Source organism: Leucopleurus acutus (genome assembly GCF_964270905.1).
Source record: "Leucopleurus acutus genome assembly, chromosome: 2".
Lineage (NCBI taxonomy): Eukaryota > Metazoa > Chordata > Mammalia > Artiodactyla > Delphinidae > Leucopleurus > Leucopleurus acutus.
Window position 1 is genome coordinate 28,173,920 of NC_139143.1, and position 21,002 is coordinate 28,194,921.

The 21,002-nt window shown below is 34.5% G+C and overlaps 1 protein-coding gene and 1 pseudogene across 5 annotated transcripts in view; one reads left to right on the plus strand and one right to left on the minus strand.

Annotated features, from left to right (window-relative positions):
- The window catches only part of AKT3 (AKT serine/threonine kinase 3), a 384,805-nt gene that overhangs the window by 299,769 nt on the left and 64,034 nt on the right, over positions 1–21,002 (plus strand). For all 4 annotated transcript variants that reach the window (XM_082834471.1, XM_082834473.1, XM_082834470.1 and 1 more), the window contains 2 exons: positions 1,018–1,232; positions 7,787–7,874. In XM_082834471.1, the coding sequence (XP_082690597.1) occupies positions 1,018–1,232; positions 7,787–7,874 (303 nt within the window). The remainder of the gene's footprint in view (positions 1–1,017; positions 1,233–7,786; positions 7,875–21,002) is intronic.
- Positions 15,592–17,040, minus strand: LOC309958009 (zinc finger CCCH domain-containing protein 15-like; annotated as a pseudogene). The gene is made up of 2 exons: positions 16,937–17,040; positions 15,592–16,846 (listed from the first exon to the last, which is right to left on the minus strand). The product of its transcript is annotated as a zinc finger CCCH domain-containing protein 15-like (transcript).

Genomic DNA, 21,002 nt, shown 5'->3' on the forward strand with positions numbered 1-21,002 from the left:
ATCAATTATAAGATTTTTTTGATTGATTAATTTCATGTATATGGTTTTCTTGATCTGTTTATCCCAAAGCTAAGAGGATCAGATAAAGTAAGCTTTAAGATTATTCAAATATAGTATCTTAAAATAAAATATTGAAAGATCCAAATAGATAAAGAAAATTCCATTGGATGAGGAACATATGCAGTAGAAGGGTAAATCAAATTTTACCTTTCTGGGACAAATGGCACGTCATCACGTTTCAGTTTGAACAGGTTGTTCTAACATAGCCTAACTTATACTTGCGTATTGTTTCTTACTAAATTTATTTTACACGTAATGTGTTTTGGGAAATAAATTTAAGGTCATATACCCTACAAATATTGAGTCCATAATTTTTATTGTTTGTGTTTAATAGAAATTGTTGTGAGGTAGTTAAACTTTGGATACTAAAGTTTATTACAACCCAAACAGTAAATCTTTATATTCACCTGTTGCTTAAATATTTCCTGAGTTTATACATGTAGGGGCCTCCAAAAGTTTTTATATTTATTTTCATGGTTGTCATGCCCTGGACTCTTCTCTAGTACATTGCATTTGTTTATTCCTATCTTTCACTGTTTGATTTGTAGTAGTTGGTTCTTCTCAGTACAAGAATGTGGTAGACACATTATGTTCTCTATAATCAGCACAGTTTAGCTCTAAGTTGTTACTTAAAGTCCATGTTAGTGGAACCAGAATGAAAAATTAAGTAGGCCTAAATGAAAATATGCAAATAGTTTTCATTTGATCCTTAGGGCACTCATACATTCACTTACTTAGAATCTGTTGCAATACCTTTTTTGGTACCCAGTCATTTCTGGATATATATTGAACATTTCACATATTTGGTGTGATTTATATCTTTTGTAGGATACTTCATAATTTAAATGTCAAGATCTCAGAATAGCCTACCTAGGTTATGTAAAAATCTTATGTTTTATAAATAATACTTTAAAAGCTAACGTGTAAAAATTGATCTTTTACTGGTTTCACTTTTAGGTGTTAGAAGATAATGACTATGGCCGAGCCGTGGATTGGTGGGGCCTTGGGGTTGTCATGTATGAAATGATGTGCGGGAGGTTACCTTTCTACAACCAGGATCATGAGAAACTTTTTGAACTAATTCTAATGGAAGACATTAAATTTCCTCGAACACTCTCTTCAGATGCAAAATCATTGCTTTCAGGGCTCTTGATAAAGGATCCAAATAAACGGTAAGCCGCAAATAACACACAGTGAGTTACTGATGAATGTGGTTAGGAATTGTGATATGGAAATTAATTCAAATATAACTAACTCCAAGAAGCAATGTATTTGGTGTAGACATCTTCCTACTGAGACACTGACTTATTTTTAACTGCATAATATAGAACATTTAAAAAATTCCCTCAACTCTTTCCTAACTTGGAAATTTTATACAGATTTTACCACATAAAGATTTTGAGAGTTTTATGAACAAACACTTTCTTAATTGCCATGGTGCTTGCTATTGTGGGGATAGGAGGATCCCTTTTTTCCTTTCAGTCTCTGGGCTTTATATTTCTGCTGATTTACATTATAAAACAGATAGAACTGTCTCTATACTCTCCTCCCACACGTATGTATGTTAACATATCTAACTACTTTTTTTGTTTGTCTTTGAAGATAATTCTTTTCCACGCATGGCTGAAAGGACTAATGGCAAAAAGTGTCTTTGCATACTTTGTATTTGTATTTTTGTAGCTATAGCTATGACCTGAGGAATCCTACAGCTCTTTGCTTAATGAGCTGTAGTATTCATTGTTCATGTTTATATATTTATTTACACATACATCTTATAAGTCATATATGAAATGAGTATTAATTTTAAAATGTCCCTTAATATATGTGTTTGTATATACATGTGTATATTCTTTGTTCCAGTAGATATATACGCATATCAGTATGTCTCTGAAAATCTCTTAGACCTTAAGCGTCTTAAGGGTAGGCCATTTCATATATTGTTTAATCTTTTGTAACACCTCACATAATTTTTGTTAATGTTCTGTTTGTGGTTGATGCTCAGTATGTATTTGTTGACAGACTGAATTAATGAGTGAAGGAATAAATGAATTTTAAATTGTGGGCTTTGTCTACCTTAGAGATGGTTTCCATCACATACTTCTAGCTTTTAAATTTGTGAGGAACATGATTTTACCTTCAGCAGAAATAAGCAAACATAATAAAAGACGTGCCACCTTTATGCTTTGTGAAGAACCATTCAAACATGTTTCATAATTATAGTAACTGAAACCTTACCTTATATTTATAAAGTGAATTTGTGTTCTTTGTCAGGACATTTGCACATCTCTTGGGTCCCTTGCTTTTTAGTAGCCTGTGGAGTAGGTAGGATAGATATTATTCTCATTTCCATTTGACTGAGGAGAAAATGAGGCCCAGGGAGGGTTACGTGATTTATCCTAGTTCTCACAGAAAATTCCTGCAGAACAAGAATAGAAATCAAGTTTATACTTGCCTATTTGATATTTCTCTTGTATCTTCTTTACAGTGCACCGTTTTCTTAGTTTAGGTTTTAAAATGTATTCCATTTGATGTGATTGTTTCACAACTATTGTAGCAAGTGGTACTTGGCAATAGATAATCTTTATGTAGAGCTAGGATTTCAATTTTATCTAGTTGAGTTTTGGATCTAATATTTGCCTTAGATTTCAAGGGCAGTGAATTTTTAACCCATCTTTTTCTGACTCCTTCTGGTTTTCATGTCTATGTCTCATTCATTTTTTTATTGTCATTTCCCACCCTCCACCCGCACCCCACCCCCTGGGGATAGCACGTAGTAGGCACTTAATAATTGTTGAATACACGTGAGGTAAATTTCTAGAATGTTAGTGGCCTGGTACGTAGGACAACTCCTAAAGTTTTGTCTACCCAGAGGTTGATATTGTCTAAAGAGAAGATGTGGTATTTTTAACCATCTGTTATTTCCTTTTAAGGTAAATATGTCAAGCCCCTCCACTGCTACATTAAAATATTGGGAATGCAAGGATAAATAAAATGGGTAATCTCTGCTCTAGTTGTTCATAGAATAATGTAGGGCACAAAACATATATTCACAGATGCTCAGGTTAAACTACGTACAAATGCTTTTGAAATTATTAGCTGTTAAGGGGATTGGAAAACTTGAGCTGGCTTATGAAGGAGTTGCAATTTGCAGTGGCTTTCATGAAGAGAATTTTACATGTAAATAACAGCTAGAATTGCAAATGAACGTGGCATTTGAGAAGTTCAGCAACTGGAGTGTAGAATATGAGTTGGGTAACATTGGCAGATGAAGCCGATATGTTAGATTGTAAGGACTTTATCTTTCTTAGAAAATATTTAATCTTTATTCAGAAGGGCATGAGAAGCCACTGAATTATTAAAAGTAAGGGATGGTGTAATCAGGTCTGTGTTACGAAAAGGTAACTCAGGAAGCTTTGTCATGGATAGATTAGAACAGTGAAGCGCCAGGGGCAGGTAGGCAGAGTAATTAAGAATACATATGGAATTGTCCAGATAAGAGATGGAGTCCTTCCTAAAGCAGTTGTAAAGAGTGCTAAATAGAACTTTGTGAATGATTAAATAGAAATGGTGAGGAAGGGGAAGGAGTCAGGATGCCTCTGAGGTTTTCAACTTGGATGACTAGTTTGGAGAATGGAATTATTATTAACAGAGAAGGAGTACAGGCAAAGGAGGAGGCTTGATGGAGTGGATGTTGATATTAGTTTTGCTATACTGAGTCTGAGGTTTCTATAGAAAACCTAGATGTCAAGCAGCCAGCTGAAAATAGTACCAGTGCTTAATAGAAACACAATAACTAATTTTCTCTGGGTATATGTCAAGAAGTGGGATTGCTGGGTCATATGGTCAAACTAAAAACTATTTTTAGTTTTTTAAGAAACCTCCATACTGTTCCCCATAGTGGCTGTACCAGTTTACATTCCCACCAACAGTGTAGGAGGGCTCCCTTTTCTCCACCTCCTCTCCAGCATTTATTGTTTGTAGATTTTTTGATGACGGCCGTTCTGACCGGTGTGAGGTGATACCTCATTGTAGTTTTGATTTGCACTTCTCTAATAATTAGTCATGTTGAGCATCTTTTCACATTTTTATTGGCCATCTGTATGTCTTCTTTAGAGAAATGTCTATTTAGGTCTTCCGCCCATTTTTTTATTGGGTTGTTTGTTTTTTTGATACTGAGCTGCATGAGCTGTTTGTATATTTTGGAGATTAATCCTTTGTCCGTTGCTTCATTTGCAAATATTTTCTCCCATTCTGAGGGTTGTCTTTTCATTTTGCTTATGGTTTCCTTTGCTGTACAAAAGATTTTAAGTTTCATTAGGTCCCATTTGTTTATTTTTGTTTTTATTTTCATTACTCTAGGAGGTGGGTCAGAAAAGATCTTGCTGCAATTTATGTCAAGGAGTGTTCTGCCTATGTTTTCCTCTAAGAGTTTTATACTGTCCGTCCTGACATTTAGGTCTTTAATCCATTTTGAGTTTATTTTTGTGTATGGTGTTAGGGAGTGTTCTAATTTAATTCTTTTACATGTAGCTGTCCAGTTTTCCCAGCAAAGATGAACTTATTTGCAAAGCAGAAATAAAGACACAGATTTGGTATCCACAAACTTATGGATACCAAGGGCGGAAGGATGGGGTGGGATGAATTGGGAGATTGGGATTGACATATATACACTACTATGTATAAAAGAGATAACTAATGAGAACCTACTGTATAGCACAGGGAACTCTATTCAATGCTTTGTGTGACCTAAATGGGAAGGAAATCTAAAAAAGAGGGGACATATGTGTACGTATAACTGATTCACTTTGCTGTACAGAAGAAACTAACACAACATTGTAAAGCAGCTATACTCCAATAAAAATTAATTTAAAAAAAAGAAACACAAAACTGAATATTTGGATTTGGGATCTATAGATATCTAGGAGGTAGCTGGAGCCATGAGAATAGTGAAAAGAATAGAATATAAAAAGAAGGCAGCCTAGGACAGAGTCTTGGGAAATGTCAAAATTTAAGAGGTAGAAAGAAGAGAAAGAGCCAACAAAAGGACGCTTCCAAAAGTCTTTGGAAACGTAATCAAAGCTAGCACTATAGTATACCTCTTTATTATTCCTATTCAACTATTTTAAATACTGCCTGAATTTCTCTGATACTCTTTACCGAATTACTATCAGTTCCATCAAAGAGTCAGCTCTCATCTTGCTTTTATTTCTTATTCTGCATTACGTTATGATTATTCTATCAGTATCTCCTTTAGCCTCCTATGCAAATTTTGTAGGAAAAGCATGACCTCATGTTGCATTCAATAACACAAGGAAAATGTGAATTAGATGTTGTTTCTAGTTATGAAGAATCCATAGTAGCTGAGGATTTTAGTTTGGCTTTCTGATATGGGAATTTGGTATTCTTAGACAAAAATATCTTAATGTAAATTATATTTTGATATAATTTTGAAGTTTTAAATTGTATATTAGGGAGTCATTGACGTTGAAATTTTTGACAGTTTCACACTTTGAAGAAGCTTGTGTTAAAGAATCTCTACCAACTTCTAAAATGGCAGCCTAAGAGTATATTCTTAGTCTTTGTATAGCATTCATGGCCGATACTTTAATTTTATATGTATTTGATAAATATAGATTAAATGCTGTCTATGTCCAAAGCCAAACTATTGCTAGAGAATTGAGGGGTGACATAAAAATGAAAAACTGAAGCTGAATTAAAACCTTTTAATTACAAAAATGATTACGGTTCTCCATTCCAACTCCTACCTCACCCATCATCTCATATATATAATTAAGATTGAAAACAGTATTGAAATAAACAATAACATAAATGTAAGAAAATACAATGAACTGCTGATTTTTCTTGTGCATACTACTTTAATGCATACTTTGAAATGTTGAATAATTCTTTTCAGAAGGCTGTGTCTTGGTGTTTCTGCTTTCCTGGCTCCCTAAGCACAAGCTTTAAAATGCTTTTTGGATAATCCAGTACTGAACTCTCCCCTCCAAAGAATTTGCATTCTACCAGGAGAGAGACATATACAACTTGAAATAGAATGAAAAAGAGTGAGGCCAGGGAGTCAAGTGCCGAGTGTTAACTAAGTATAGATTTGCCAGTCTGAAAGTTGCAAATATGCATGCAACTATTATGATCTGATCCAATCTAAAAGTTCCATATCAGGAGTGTAGTTTATTCTGTATGAATCTTGAGATAGGAGACCTAGATAGTGGGAACTATAGGATCATCACTACAGATATTCAGATATCAGCTAATTGTTTTGTTTTCCATTCTGACAGTGTGTCAGAGGATCCTGGATTCTTCCCAGTCATGTATTTCTTATACCTAATAATAACCAGAATTCATTAAAATTGTATAATTGTTTGTTTTCTATGACCTACTTGCGTTTCTTCTTACTCAGTGTTGTGTTGGGAGTTGAAATGTACCAGCTTAGAATAGCCAATTGTTAAATTTGAAAAATTTTGTGAGCAGGTTGTTGAATACAGTCATTATTAAAAATTAAATTATATAAACTTACAGTTAAATCAGGAACATTAAAATCACGGGTAAAAAATACTCAAAACTCATCACTCTTTAATAATGTTGTTAAATCTTACTCTTATCTATGCTTTTGAGGTTACTTATCTATTTTGCTTATATATTTTGAGGTTAGAAATACTATATAATGTTTTACTTCCACACATCTTGTATCAGTAAAAATAATAATATATATAAAATGCATTATATTGTATATGCATAATTTCCCTCAGAGAGCTGATTGTTAAGCATTTACCAGCACATATCATTCCTAACGATGAGTAAAATCAAATAAAACTTGCTGTATCAAATTCAGATTTAAATAGATTTCCTTTCTTTTCCTCTTTCTTTCCCTGTCCTTTCTTTTTTTCTCTTTTTCCTCTTTCCCTCCCACCTTACTTCCTTCTCTGTTTTTTTTCTGTTTCTCTCATCCTTTCTTCATAGTGACTAGTAGGTACTGTATGAAACTGAGAAAGCTAGAAAGCACCTGAATTTCAGATTGTGTCAGGTATCAGTTGAATAACATTTCCTTCAAAGATGGGGTGGGAGTATTCTAAATTTTTAATTTATATTGAAACTTGCATAGCATATTATATTGCAGTGATATTTCATAGATTAAATTTATCATTTCTGTGAAAATTCATTTGAGATATGAAAATACTCCATGAGTTTCTGTCTGTTAGCAATGCTCTCCAAATTGTTTTTTCTAAGTAATTATCTAGTCTTTTCAGAATTTATGTTAACAAGGGTACATTTTGACTAAAGTCATTCTAAAATAAATTTGGTTTATAGAATTGACAATACCATTTATTGTGCTAGGTACTTATGTTATTTCTAACCCTTGCAATAATCCACCAGGCTGGTATTATTAATCCCATTATACAGATGAGAAAACTGAGATTAAGCAACTTTTTTATTGTCATATATCTCATAAATTTCTGAGCCGGTTGCCTCTTTCAGGTTTGTCTCCAAAGCCTATGCTCTTTTCAAATACCATACTGTCCTGAGGCTAGTTCTTATTAATAGCATATTAGGAAAATTAGATCTTACAATAAAAGCTTTTTATTTTTATGGCTATTTATCACAAGAACTATTTACACACAGAAAATTACATTTCACAAAAACTTTGTAGTTATGCATTCAGCTTATGTAAACGTTTTATACTCATTTAATTTTATTTCTGTCCTCGCAGCCTTGGTGGAGGACCAGATGATGCAAAAGAAATTATGAGACACAGTTTCTTTTCTGGAGTAAACTGGCAAGATGTGTATGATAAAAAGGTAGGTTATCTTCATGGCATAGTGTTTATATATTTTGGTTAAAATGAATTTACAGCAAAAAAAATTTTAAGTGAATAAAAGTGAATGATGTAATTATATTTTTCATTTTTACTCAGTCATTTAATTGAATGTAGGACTCCTTAGCACAAAATTTTCTTGATAGTTTTGACTCCCGAAATGCATTTTGAAATTTTATTCAATGTGATCAAACAGTTTTTCTTTTTTATCGCAATAATTTGTTAGTTTGCTTCTCATCATTTCCTTAATTCATAAAAAATAAAGGCACCAGTGTTACGTTATTCTTCAGGAAAATTAACTAGCAAAACAATCATAATTTTAAAACTTTGTCTCTATGCCTTTCATTTTAAAGTGAGCTCTTATTTATTTATACAATTTATTATTTTAAAAGGAATTTAAAGCAATTTAGTTTTAATATTTAACCAAGTAATAAATTTATTTGTCTTCTTTGGAACGTCTCTGTTATTTGAAACAGAACTTAAAGACCCAGAGAATGGATGCTACAAATTATATAATTTTATTTTTACTGTAATCTGCTTAGTACTTGTTTTTAATACTGCAGTGTTTACTTAAGTTTAGGAACAGGAAATTATTGTGTTTGTTCTATCTTTTAAATTTTTTTAATTTTATTTTTACTACTTCAGATATTGTTAGTACAGACACTGATTTTTATATTTTGATTTTCAAATGCTCATATAAAAATTTTACTACAAAATTTTTAGGTAGTTCAGCATTTGCTTAGAATTATTATCTAGTCATTTTGTGTAGTTAGTCCTTCCATTTCAATTTATTCCAGGTTTCCATATTTTTCTCTAAAACATATATCAATCAACATTTATGTAGTGTCTACTTTGTGCCAAATATTCTTCTCTATTAAACCCTAAAGATAGAATGAGATCATATGAGTTATGAGGAAGTGAGATGAGTACTTCATTTTTGTATTATGTTACAGTAATAGGGAGTGTGGTGATTTTGTAAGCATTTACTGTAAATAGGTGTTTAAAATAGTTGTACCATGTTATGATACCTCTACTCAAACTTCACTTCAATTAAACTTACATCTCTTCAGCTCGGTGCTTTGTGACCACCTAGAGGGATGGGATAGGGAGGGTGGGAGGGAGATGCAAGAGAGAGGAGATATGGGGATATGTGTGTATGTATAGCTGACTCACTTTGTTATAGAGCAGAAACTAGCCCACCATTGTGAAGCAATTATGCTCCAATAAAGATGTTAAAAAAAATTTTGAGTTTCTACCATGTATAAAGCACTGAGGTAAGTATTGGATCCTTCTCAAACCTTATGAGAAGCTTGTGGCCATTCTTAAGTTTCCTCAGTGTTTATTAACTTCATGTAGACAGTTATACATCCACTTTATAACACTGATGATATTCTTTATGAGTTGCATCCATATATAGCCCCTAATGCACTATGTACTGTTTATCATGTCAGTACACTATAAAAGAACCTGAAATTGGGAGACTGGGATTGACATATATACACTAATATGTATAAAATAGATAACTAATAAGAACCTGCTGTATAAAAAAGTAAATTAAATTAAAAGAAAAAAAGAATTTGAAAAGTATCAAGATCTTGGCATGTCTCCTAGAAATAATATATGGTCAGAGGTTTTCTTTGGCAGGCAAAGTTATAAGCCACAACTAAATATTCCTTTGATATACCCTGTCCAAGGAGGATTCCACCACAACCACCAACAGCAAAATATGACAGAAAGAAAAATTTCTTTAAGAGACAAATGTAGAGCACCAGTATGGCACTGCTAACCTTAAAGAAGGGGCAAAACATGGACTTTCTTCAGTCCTATTCAGAGAGTAAGATATGCTACAAAGATTTCGTCATCAGCATGCAGCTTTTCATGTTAAATTGTAGTTTGGCATCATCTAGAGAACGCTCTGAGAACCCACCTACCACACAGTGAAGAAGCAAGGCTTATCCTGTCACTGTTCCACTGGGCTCAACATGCCCAGAGCGAAGCTACTATTAAGATGTCTACTCAGACAGCTCCCTCGTGGTGAATGGAACTGGAGAAGCCTGCAAGTAGGGTAGGAGAAGGAGCTGCCAAAGCACAGCTTTGGGTGATATATCTGAAGAAATGAGTTTAAATTGTTAGTATGTTGATAAAAATAGTTGCTACTTAATTTGAGCAAAGGTGTTAGCTATCTTGCATAAAGAAGCACAACCACAAAAATCACAAAGTTTCTACACTCATATACGCCTGCTACAGGTTTACTCTAGGGGTATGGGTAGTATACTGGATGTCAGATGAGGTACTAATGTTTTCAGCCATCTTCACACACCTGAAGAAGAACAGCGTCATAGCAGCATGCTTAAATTTTGAGACTCCTTCTAAAAGGATGTGAAAATACGATTGGTTTTATTTAGGTTTTTATTGTATCACTAACAAACAAGGAATTAATTATAGGAATGCTAATGCCAGTAGCTATTTTAATGAATTCATTTGTAATTCTAGTGTTTTCAAACATTTTTAAGGGGTCCTATGTCTTTAAAACACGTAACTTATTCATAAAAGATTAATTCATCTCTAAGATCAGGTATTTTTTTATTACAGTTTTACTAATGTGCTTTGGGACATTTACTATTTTTATAGATTTCTTCCATGATTATTGGCCATTTTTCTATATATTGTGGCAAACCCAGAGATGAAGGCACATGTAAATATCCTGGCATCTTTAGGGGAAAGCTAAATCTTTTCCTAGGCAAAGTTAAAAGTGAATTAATCTTAATTACAAGTATCATGACGTACCACTCTAAAGAACTTGGTACTGGAAGGTGGAAATACTCATCCTGGATCTGCTTCTTCCCTCTTGTGTGGAAATGGACAAGTTGTTTTACTCCCACATAAAATTATGATCTTTGAAGTATCTTCAAGCTTTAGGATTCTCTGGTAGGCTATTTCATAATATGAATTAATCTAGTTAAATTTCTATATAAGATTTATACTCAGTTTGTCAACATCTACAAAAAAGTCTGCCGGGATTTTCTGTGAGATTATGTTCAATTTATAGAAAAATCTGGGAAGAATTGGCATTTGAACATGCTATACGTCTACATTTATTTAGGTCTTCTTTAATTACTCTCAGGAATGTTTCATAATTTTCAGTGTTTAGTTCTTACCCATATTTTGTTAAATTTATCCATAAGTATTTCATGTCTTCTGATGTGGATGGTATTTTTAAATTTCATTTCCATATTGTTTGCTACCAGTAGAAATAGGCTTGATTTTTGTATATTGACCTTGTATCCTACAAGCTATTAGTTTTAGTAGCTTTTTTTGTACATGACTTAGAGTTATCTAAATAGATGATCATATCTTCTATAAATAAAAAGTTTTACTTCATTTTCAATCTGCACGTATTTTATTTATTTCTTTTGCCTTATTATATTGGCTAGGACCTTTCTACAAAGTGGAATGGAAATGATGAGAGTTGACATCCTGGCTTTGTTTCTAATCTTAGGGAGAAAACATTTTTTACCATTAAATATGATATTAATCACATCTAGCACCTAAATCTTCATTACTAAATGTCATTCTCCAGTAAAAAGAACCAAGGTTATTTGGAGAAGTAGTTGATCCCACAGCTGGGATGGGGAAAATAAAAGAAGAGCCCAAGGAATTTTGTGGTACCAGAAAATAAAAAAACGAAGGTAGATGGAAAAAGGTGCATGTTTGTACGACACAGGAGCCAACCTTAAATAATTCCCAGTGGTGAAAGCTGGGACAATTTCAGTAGCAAAACAAATATTGTATATGACCAAAAAGATAAGATACATATCCATGAGTCTATACTGCAGAAATTAATGATTGAACAAATAGATAAAATATTGAGAAGAGACATGTCTTCATTATAGGTGAATTCCGGTTAATAAATGTAGAAGGAATCAGGGAAATAGAAAATTACCATTAAAACACCAGAGTAAAAATTGCTGTATGCAAGATTCACCAATGAATGTTAAAATTAGTGGGCAAAAGTTTAAGAAGGAGGATATTTGCATGGTGTCAACATATCTTTCCCCAAATACTTATTTACAAAGATTAAAAGAGTAATTTTACAGTAAAAAGCCCTGGCAAACACTGTCTTAAACCAAGTGATCAAGATTAATATCGCCAGTAATAAGACACTGAAATCATTATAACCCATGATATGATGCCCTGAGAAGGCTGTATCACTTTTGTAGTATATTCCCTCAAAATGCATAACCTCAGTATAATCATGAGAAAACCTAAGAAACCCTCACAAGTGTCAACTTCATGAAAGGCAGGGAATGATTGTGAAACTTTCACAGATTGGAAAAGACTAAGGTGACATGATGACTAAATTCAATGTGGGATTCTAGATTGGATCTTGGAATAGAAAAGGGCCATAAGTGGAAAAACTGGTGAAATGTAAATAAATTTGGTAGTTAATACTTTTGTACCAATTTAATTTCTTAGTTTTGATAACTGTACTATGGCTGTATAAACTATTAGCATCAGGGGAAGGTGTGTAAAGGGTATATGGGAACTGTTTGTACTATTTTTCTAAGTCTTTTCTAAGCCTAAAATTACTTCAGTATAACAAGTTATAAAACTTTGATCTAAGTGTAGGGTATTTTTTTCTTTCTGGCGGTACGCGGGCTTCTCCCTGTTGTGGTCTCTCCCGTTGCGGAGCACAGGCTCCGTACGCGCAGGCTCCGGACGTGCAGGCCCAGCAGGCACGGCTCACGGGCCCAGCCGCTCCGCGGCATGCGGGATTCTCCCAGACCGGGGCACGAACCCGCATCTCCTGCATCGGTAGGCCGACTCTCAACCACTGCGCCACCAGGGAAGCCCTAAGTGTAGGGTTTTTAATACCTCCTTTATTGGGTTGAGGAAGTTCCTTCTATTCCTATTATGGTAATAGTTTTTATCATGAATAAGTGTTGAATTTTATTAAAAGTTTTTTGCATCTATTGTAATGATCATATGGTTTTTCTCCTTTATATTCTGTTAAAATGGTGAATTGTATTGATCGTTTTTCTAATGTTAAATGAACCTTCTATTCCTGGGGAAAAATCTGCTTACTTATGATATCCTTATTATGTATTGCTAGATTTGATACAGTGTGTTTTTTAAAGGATTCTTTGCATGCTTAAATCATGCATGATACTGAGGCGTCATCTTCTTTTCTTAGAATGTCTTTGTATGGTTTTCATTTCAGGATCATGTTTACCTTTTTAAAATGAGGTGGGAAGTATGCCCTCCTCTTCACTTGTATGGAATTGTTTCTGTAGAATTTATATTAAATGTTCCTTAAATCTTTGGTAGAATTTACCAGTAAAGCCCCTTGGGCCTAGAGTTTTCTCATTGTTGGGAGGTTTGTAACCATGAACTTAATTCTTGAATAGTTAAGGGACTCTTCTGGTTATTCTTGAATAGTTAAGGGACTATTCTGGTTATCTGTTTTTTCTTGATTGAGTTTTGGTATTTTATGGCTTTCAAGGAATTTGTCATCTAAGTTTGCTAATTTATTGGCTTAAAAATGTTTGCAATGGGGGCTTCCCTGGTGGCGCAGTGGTTGAGAGTCTGCCTGCCGATGTAGTCTGACTGCGGATTCGTGCCCCGGTCCGGGAAGATCCCACGTGCCGCGGAGCGTCTGGGCCCGTGAGCCATGGCCGCTGAGCCTGCGCGTCCGGAGCCTGTGCTCCGCAACGGGAGAGGCCACAGCAGTGAGAGGCCCGCGTACCGCAAATAAATATAAATAAATAAATAAATAAAATGTTTGCAATATTCTCTTTATATCTTTACAGTGTTTGTTGTATATATAGTGATGACTTCTTTTATTCCTGATATTGGTATATTGTTTTTCTGTGTTCAAAGTCATTAATTCTCATCTTTATTATTTCTTTATTCTGCTTCTTTTGAGTTGATGTTGCTTTTCTTTATCTTCTTTAGGAGGAAGCTAAGATTATTGGCTTGAGACCTTTCTCTTTTTCTAACATAAGCACTTAATGCTATGTTTCTATCTAAGGAGAGTTAACCATGCTTTGCGAGTTTTGATATGTTGTGTTTTCATTTCAAAATATTTTTAGTTCCTCTTGTGATTCCTTCTTAACTCAGGGGTTATTCAGGAGAGTGTTGTTCACAATTTCCAAATATATGGATTTTTTAGACATCTTTGTTATTGATTCCTACTTATCTATGGTTGGAAAACATATTTCATATGATATTAATCCTTTAAAATTTATTGAGATTTGTTTTATGGTCGATAAAGTGGTTTATCTTGGTATATGTTTCATACACACTTGAAAAAGATGTGTATTCTACTTATATTGCATAAAATATTCTATCAGTATCCATTTGGTCAAGATGATTGACAGTGTTATGTCTCCTATATTATTACTGATTTTATGTCTACTTATTCTATCAGTTATTGAAAAAGGATCATTGAAGTCTTTAGCTATAATTATGGATTTGCCTGTTTCTCTTTTTAGATCTGCTTCTTGAATTTTGAAGCTTCATTTAGTTGTATACATAGCAATTTAGGATTGCTATGTCTTCTTGGTGAATCTACCCCTTTTTCATTATGAATGTTCTTTTATATTCATAGCATTAATCTTTGTTTTGAAATCTACTTTGTCTGACATTAATATAAGTACTCCAGCTTTCTTTTGAATTTGTATATTTTCCCCATCTTGTTATTTTTAACCTGTATCATTATATTTAAGTGTATTTTCTCTTAGACATGATATAGTTGATTCTTGCTTTTTTTTTGGATTTTAATGTATGAGGATTTTATTTACAACGTTATTAATGACAACAACAAAGAAATTAAACATAGGTTACTGCAACTGATCCTGTGAGATTTAAGAAGTTCCATTTTAAATTGCCATCAAATTGTCCAAAGATATACAATGCTAAATCTGTGTTTCTTTATGAATGACAGTGCTCATATTTTAGGCAGTCCTTTTTTTTTTTTTAATAAATTTATTTATTTTTGGCTGCCTTGGGTCTTCGTTGCTGCGCGTGGACTTTCTCTAGTTGTGGTGAGCAGGGGCTATTCTTTGTTGCAGTGCGCAGGCTTCTCATTGCAGTGGCTTCTCTTGTTGCGGAGCACAGGCTCTAGGCTCACAGGCTTCAGTAATTATGGCTCGCGGGCTCTAGAGCGCAGGCTCAGTAGTTGTGGCACATGGCCTTAGTTGCTCCGAGGCATGTGGGATCTTCCCGGACCAGGGCTCGAACCCATATCCCCTGCATTGGTAGGTGGATTCTTAACCACTGTGCCACCAGGGAAGCCCTAGGCAGTCTTTTAAACATATAAATACAAAAGAAATGAAATCACTCATTAAAAACTTTGTTAAATGAAGGGTATTTTAAATTTACATTTATGTTGTCCTTGTAATAATACATGCCCGGAGAAAATCAGGAGCTTGAAGGGCAATTACACTTCCTACCTGAGTGGACAGTTAGAACAATCGATCATTTCCAGTTTATCATGAACTACTCTGAACTTACTATGAGATGTAGCCAAAGTCAGAATATAGGAGTTAGGGAGAATATTCCTTTTTTGGAGGCAAGTAAGCCCACCAGAATCAGCATGGAAAATAAGCATCCTATTGAAGAATTCTAGGTGGAAAAATTAATGTAGTCAATTTCAACCATGCTGAGCTGGCTTAATTTTTTCATTGACTTGTATGATGTCATTCTTCTAAATCAAGTGTGTTTAAGTTCTTTTAGATCATCCACATCTTCCCCCAAAAAGGTTTTCATCAATAGGAACAGCATCGATGGCTCCATTTTTCTGTCCCTTCCCTTCATTGTCTTCTTCCAGATCACTTCTTTTGCCATTTTTAGCCCTACCTCTGTAAGCTTTGCTTAATTTGTTTTATCTCTTTCTGAAGTATGTGTGTTGAAATCTTTCAAGACTGGCTACAGTAATACCTGTTTCATCTACATCGCTCATTGAATCATCAGCCTCATCTCCACCTGTTCCCTGGGTGTAACAGGTATCGTCTGCTTCCTCCTCATTATCATCAGCTCAGGATGAAATTCAAACGTCTCACAACTACTGAAAACTAGTGCCTACCCCGCTTTGAAGTCTGCTTTCCTTCTTTGCATTTCTTGATTAAGTTTATCAATCTCTTCTTGTTTTTTCCTTGCATATAAGAAAAGGTTCTGGAGTTATTTTGGCAGCATTTGGACCTAGGGCAGAACACTTTTTCAATTAGATCTTCTAATGAAATTCTCTGTTCTTTCTCTACTTTCTTTTTATAAAAGATAAAAATATACAATACAATATAAATACAATACAATACAAATCCAGGAGGAAGTGTATCATGATACATGCAAATATCTCCCCCTCCATGGCATATCCAAAGCCAGCCATATTTGTTGTTTTCAGTAGCTTCAAAGAAATGTCTGCACACTAACAGTTTTGGAGTTTTTCTTTTCTGCCTCACTGTGCTTGTTACTCACTTCTTCCAGTTTTTCTCTCATCCCTATTAACCGTAGTATACTTTTCAAGTTCTTCACTGCTTGCATCACATTTTCTCACCACAGTCAAGTCATGAGAGAACTTATACTTATCTCCTTTAGTGCTCTGCCCATGTACGTACCACAGATTTAGGATCTGCACCTTTACTTAGTTTTTGAGCAGCAACTAAAGGTTTGAATAGCTCATTTAGCTCTTGCCATTCTTACTTCTTGTCATCTTTCTTCAGTTTCTCTTTGGCTTCCCTTTATGCTACCTGATGTGGATTTTGTTGACCAAATTGAACTTGATGAGTGACAGCCTTGATAAACTTTTGTTGCTTTGCTCCTTTCTTGTTCTTTAGACCAAAAGCTTTGTCTCCAATAATCTTCTTTTTCTACTCCACTTTTTTGCTTCCCCCAGCCTGAGCAGGTTTCTTGGTTGGGGGGCAGGGGGCATTGTGGAGACAGTTGACACCAGCCAGACTTCAGCACAGTTGTATACCATCAGAGGATCTGGACCCATGGCAGGAGGAGGAAGATGAACACGCAACCACCTTAGTCGCTAAACCATACCTTGATTTTTTCTTATTCATTAGATAATATATGACTTTTAATGGAATGTGCAGCCCATTTTTATTTAATTCAATTATCGACATAGTTGGGTTGAAATCTGCCATCTTGCAGTTTGTTTTTATTTGTTTCTTTATCTGCCTTCTTTTGGATTTATTGACTATTTTTATGATTCCATTTTATCTGAGCTATTGTGTCATTAGCTATACTCCTTTGTTTGTTTTCTTCTCTTGAGATTGTTTTAGAGTTTTCCGTATATATGCTTAACTTATCACACTGTACCTTCAGTTAATATTATAAACATATCACTTTCAATAGCATATTTCTGTTTCCCCTTCCATTCTTTATGCTATCATTTTCATGTATTTTACTTTCATATGTTATAAACATCACAATACATCATAATTCTCTTTAGCTTTAGACAATTGTATTTTAATGTGCTGAAGAATGCTTTATATTTACTACTAGTAGCACTCACCATTCCTTTATGTAGATCCATGCTTCCATCTGGTATCGTTTTTTGTTTTCTTTTGTTTTTTTCTTCTTCATTGTTTTTCTTTAGCCTTTACTCTAAAGCTCATTTAGCTCTATGTCTAAGACATGATCCCCCTAATTTGGAAATATTCATGGAAAAAAGAATGCATTTGAAGGAAATATAGGCTTGGAATTGATGGGAATGTGACATTTCAGAGGGGAGACCAATGTAAGAAGAAATAAAGTCGTTATGATTGAAGTGCATGAAATAATTCTGAAGCTGGAAAGAACCAGCAATTTATGGTAGATGCAAAAAATGGAGAAGTGAGCCTGTTAATTTGGTATTGTTTCTTGAAAATTTAGCTCATGTTTGATTGATCCACCTACTTACCAGAATTATAAATCCTGAAGTAGGGGAATGACATAAGATGATTGGACCTTTTCAAGTTTGTTGGTATAGACTTTTAGGCAGAAGAGTTTGGAAAAGAGAATCTCATTTAGAGACTGCTGCAATGATACAAGTGTTAAGCGGTAGAGTCCAATGAAACAGAATAAAGGCAATGAGGAAGGAAAAGGAAATTCCGTAAATTCTATAGATATTTTAAAGAAGTAAGAATTAGTAATCTAGTCTGACAATCCTGGGGAAATGGGGGAGGATTATTGCTGGTTTTGGTAATAATTTAATTTTAAATGGAATTATCTCAGAGCTAGAAATACAGCACTAACATTTGGAAATGAGATCAAGAATCAATAAGGAAATTCAATTAAAGTTGTGGGAATGGATTTCCTCTATAAAAAGGAGAGGAATGAGAAAATAAATGGGAAAGGGGAGGAGATTTAGGGAGAGAGACACAGGGGGAGGGAAGGTATGAGAACACTGAGAGCTATGACTGAGTATTAAAAAATATCTGTGGTCAGGAATGGGAGTTGGTTTGAGGACACATTTTTGTAAGGTGTGTCAAGGTCCTTTGTGAAGTATTATTTAAAAAGTTGCAGTGGCACTTTTCTGACTGAATCACGGCTCTCTATTTTCTGGTTGAAAAACTCAGCATGAGAAGTTTGGTGATTGATGGCAGTCATGCCAATGTTAGTGATTGTTATTGTTTTCATAAGCAAAGCAAGGTTAGACAAGTATAACATGAACACTAACAGAGAAGAGAGAGAAGCTAAAAAGATGCTTCTAGGTAGCTTCATGTTGATATTCTCCTTATCCTACTCAAATGGTGGTTCAGTCTAAAACTTCAGGTCAAAGAAAGATGAGCCACAAATATCTACCAAATGTTCTGACAGTTTAACTTTAAAATTACTCTCTTCTGTTGATTGTGAGGCATTGCACTGAGGATATAAAAGAACACAGACAGCTGTCAAAACCAACGTTAGTTGTGATATGAAATGCAAATGGTTTAAGCTGTAAAAGCCCTCAAGTAGGTTAAAAACAAAATATAACTAGATGTTCTGTACAAGAATCTCACCTAAAACAATATTACACAGAAAAGTGGAAAAAATAAGAGGATGAATAGAAGTTTAACAGTCAAATGTCACAAAAAGTAAACAGAGACAATTATAATTTTGAGCTATGTAGATTTCAACACATAAATATTAAACGGGAGAAGTCAATTTTGGCATAATGAACAATAGCATGATCTCCAACATAAAAAGTAAAATTTTTGCACCAAATAGCATTTATGTGCACAAAACACTATTAGAAATGCCAGAAGGCCTGATAGAAATGCAGTTTCTTTCTTAATGTGGCAGATGTTCATCAACTTTTTGATCTTTTGAAAGAGCCAGCTTGTGATTTTGGTGATTTTCTCTATCAGTTTTCAATTTTCAAATTTATGGATTTATGCTCTCATCTTTATTTATCTTCTTCTCCTTATTTCAGATTTTATTTGCTCTTCTATTTCTGGTTTCCTATACTGGAAGTGTAGATTATTGCTTTTAGATCTTTCTTTTCAAATGTATGATTCAATGCTATATGTTTTCCTATATATACTGTTTTTACTGCATCCCACAAATTTTGATAAGTTGTATTTTCTTTTTTTTTTTTCTTTTGCTGTATGTTGTGGCCTCTCCTGTTGCGGGGCACAGGCTCCAGACGCGCAGGCTCAGCGGCCATGGCTCACGGGCCTAGCTGCTCCGCGGCATGTGGGATCTTCCTGGACTGGGGCACGAACCCATGTCCCCTGCATTGGGAGGCGGACTCTCAACCACTGCGCCACCAGGGAAACCCATATTTTCATTTTTATTTGGTTTAAAATATATTTAAGTTTTTCTTAAGACATCTTATTTGACCTATATGCTATTTAGAACTATATTATTTAATCTCTAAGTATTTGGAATTTTTCCAGATATCTTTAACTTATTGATTGCCAATTTAATTCTATTGTGGTTTGAGAGCATACCTTTGTATGATTTCTGTTCTTTTAAATTTTTTAAGGTGTGTTTTATGGCCTAGAATATGGTTTGTCTTGGTGAATGTTCTGTGAGCTTAAGAAGAATGTGTATTGCTACTGTTGTTGGAGAAGGTAGTCTATAAATATCAATTAGATCCAGTTGGCTGATGGTGCTTTTCAGTCCTTACTAATTTTCTGCCTGCTGGATCTGTCAATTACTGATAAAGGGATGTTAAAGTCTCCAACTGTAATAATGAATTAATCTATTTCTCCTTGAGGTTCTATCAGTTTTTGTCCATTGTATTTTGAAACTCTCTTGTTACATGCGTACACATTAAGCATTGTTACGTCTTTTTGGAGAATTAACCCCTTTATCATTATGTAATGTCTTTTTTTTTTTTTTGTGGTACGCGGGCCTCTCACTGCTGTGGCCTCTCCCGTTGTGGAGCACAGGCTCCGGACGCTCAGGCCCAACGGCCATGGCCCACGGGCCCAGCCGCTCCGCGGCACGTGGGATCTTCGCGGACTGGGGCACGAACCCGTGTCCCCTGCTTCGGCAGGTGGACCCCCAACCACTGCACCACCAGGGAAGCCCTGTAATGTCTCTTTTAATCTGTGATAATTTTCATTACTCTGAAGTCGGCTGTGTCTGAAATTAATATAGCTACTCCAGCTTTCTTTTGATAAGTGTTACCATGGTTTCCCTTACTTATTTTTTAACCTGCAATTAATGCAATCTTAGATCACATTAGGTTTTTTTAATCAAAGTACAGTTGATTTACAATATCCTGTTAGCTTCAGGTGTACAGCCCAGCAATTTATTTATACATATGTATATTTTTTTGTCTTCAGATACTCTTCCCTTATAGGTTATTACAAAGTATTGAGTATAGTTCCCTGTGCTATACAGTAGATTCTTGTTGGTTATCTATTTTATATACAGTAGTGTTAATGCCAACCTCATAATTTATCTCTCCCCCCACCCCCTTTTCCCTTTGGTAACCATAAGTTTGTTTTCTATGTCTGTGAGTGTCTTTCTGTTTTGGAAATACCAGTTTTGGAGATAAGTTCATTTGTAACTTTTTTTTTTTTAGGTTCCACATATAAGCGATATCATATGATATTTATCTTTCACTGTCTGGCTTGCGTTACTTCACTTAGTATGATAATCTCTAGGTCCATCTATATTGCTGCAAATG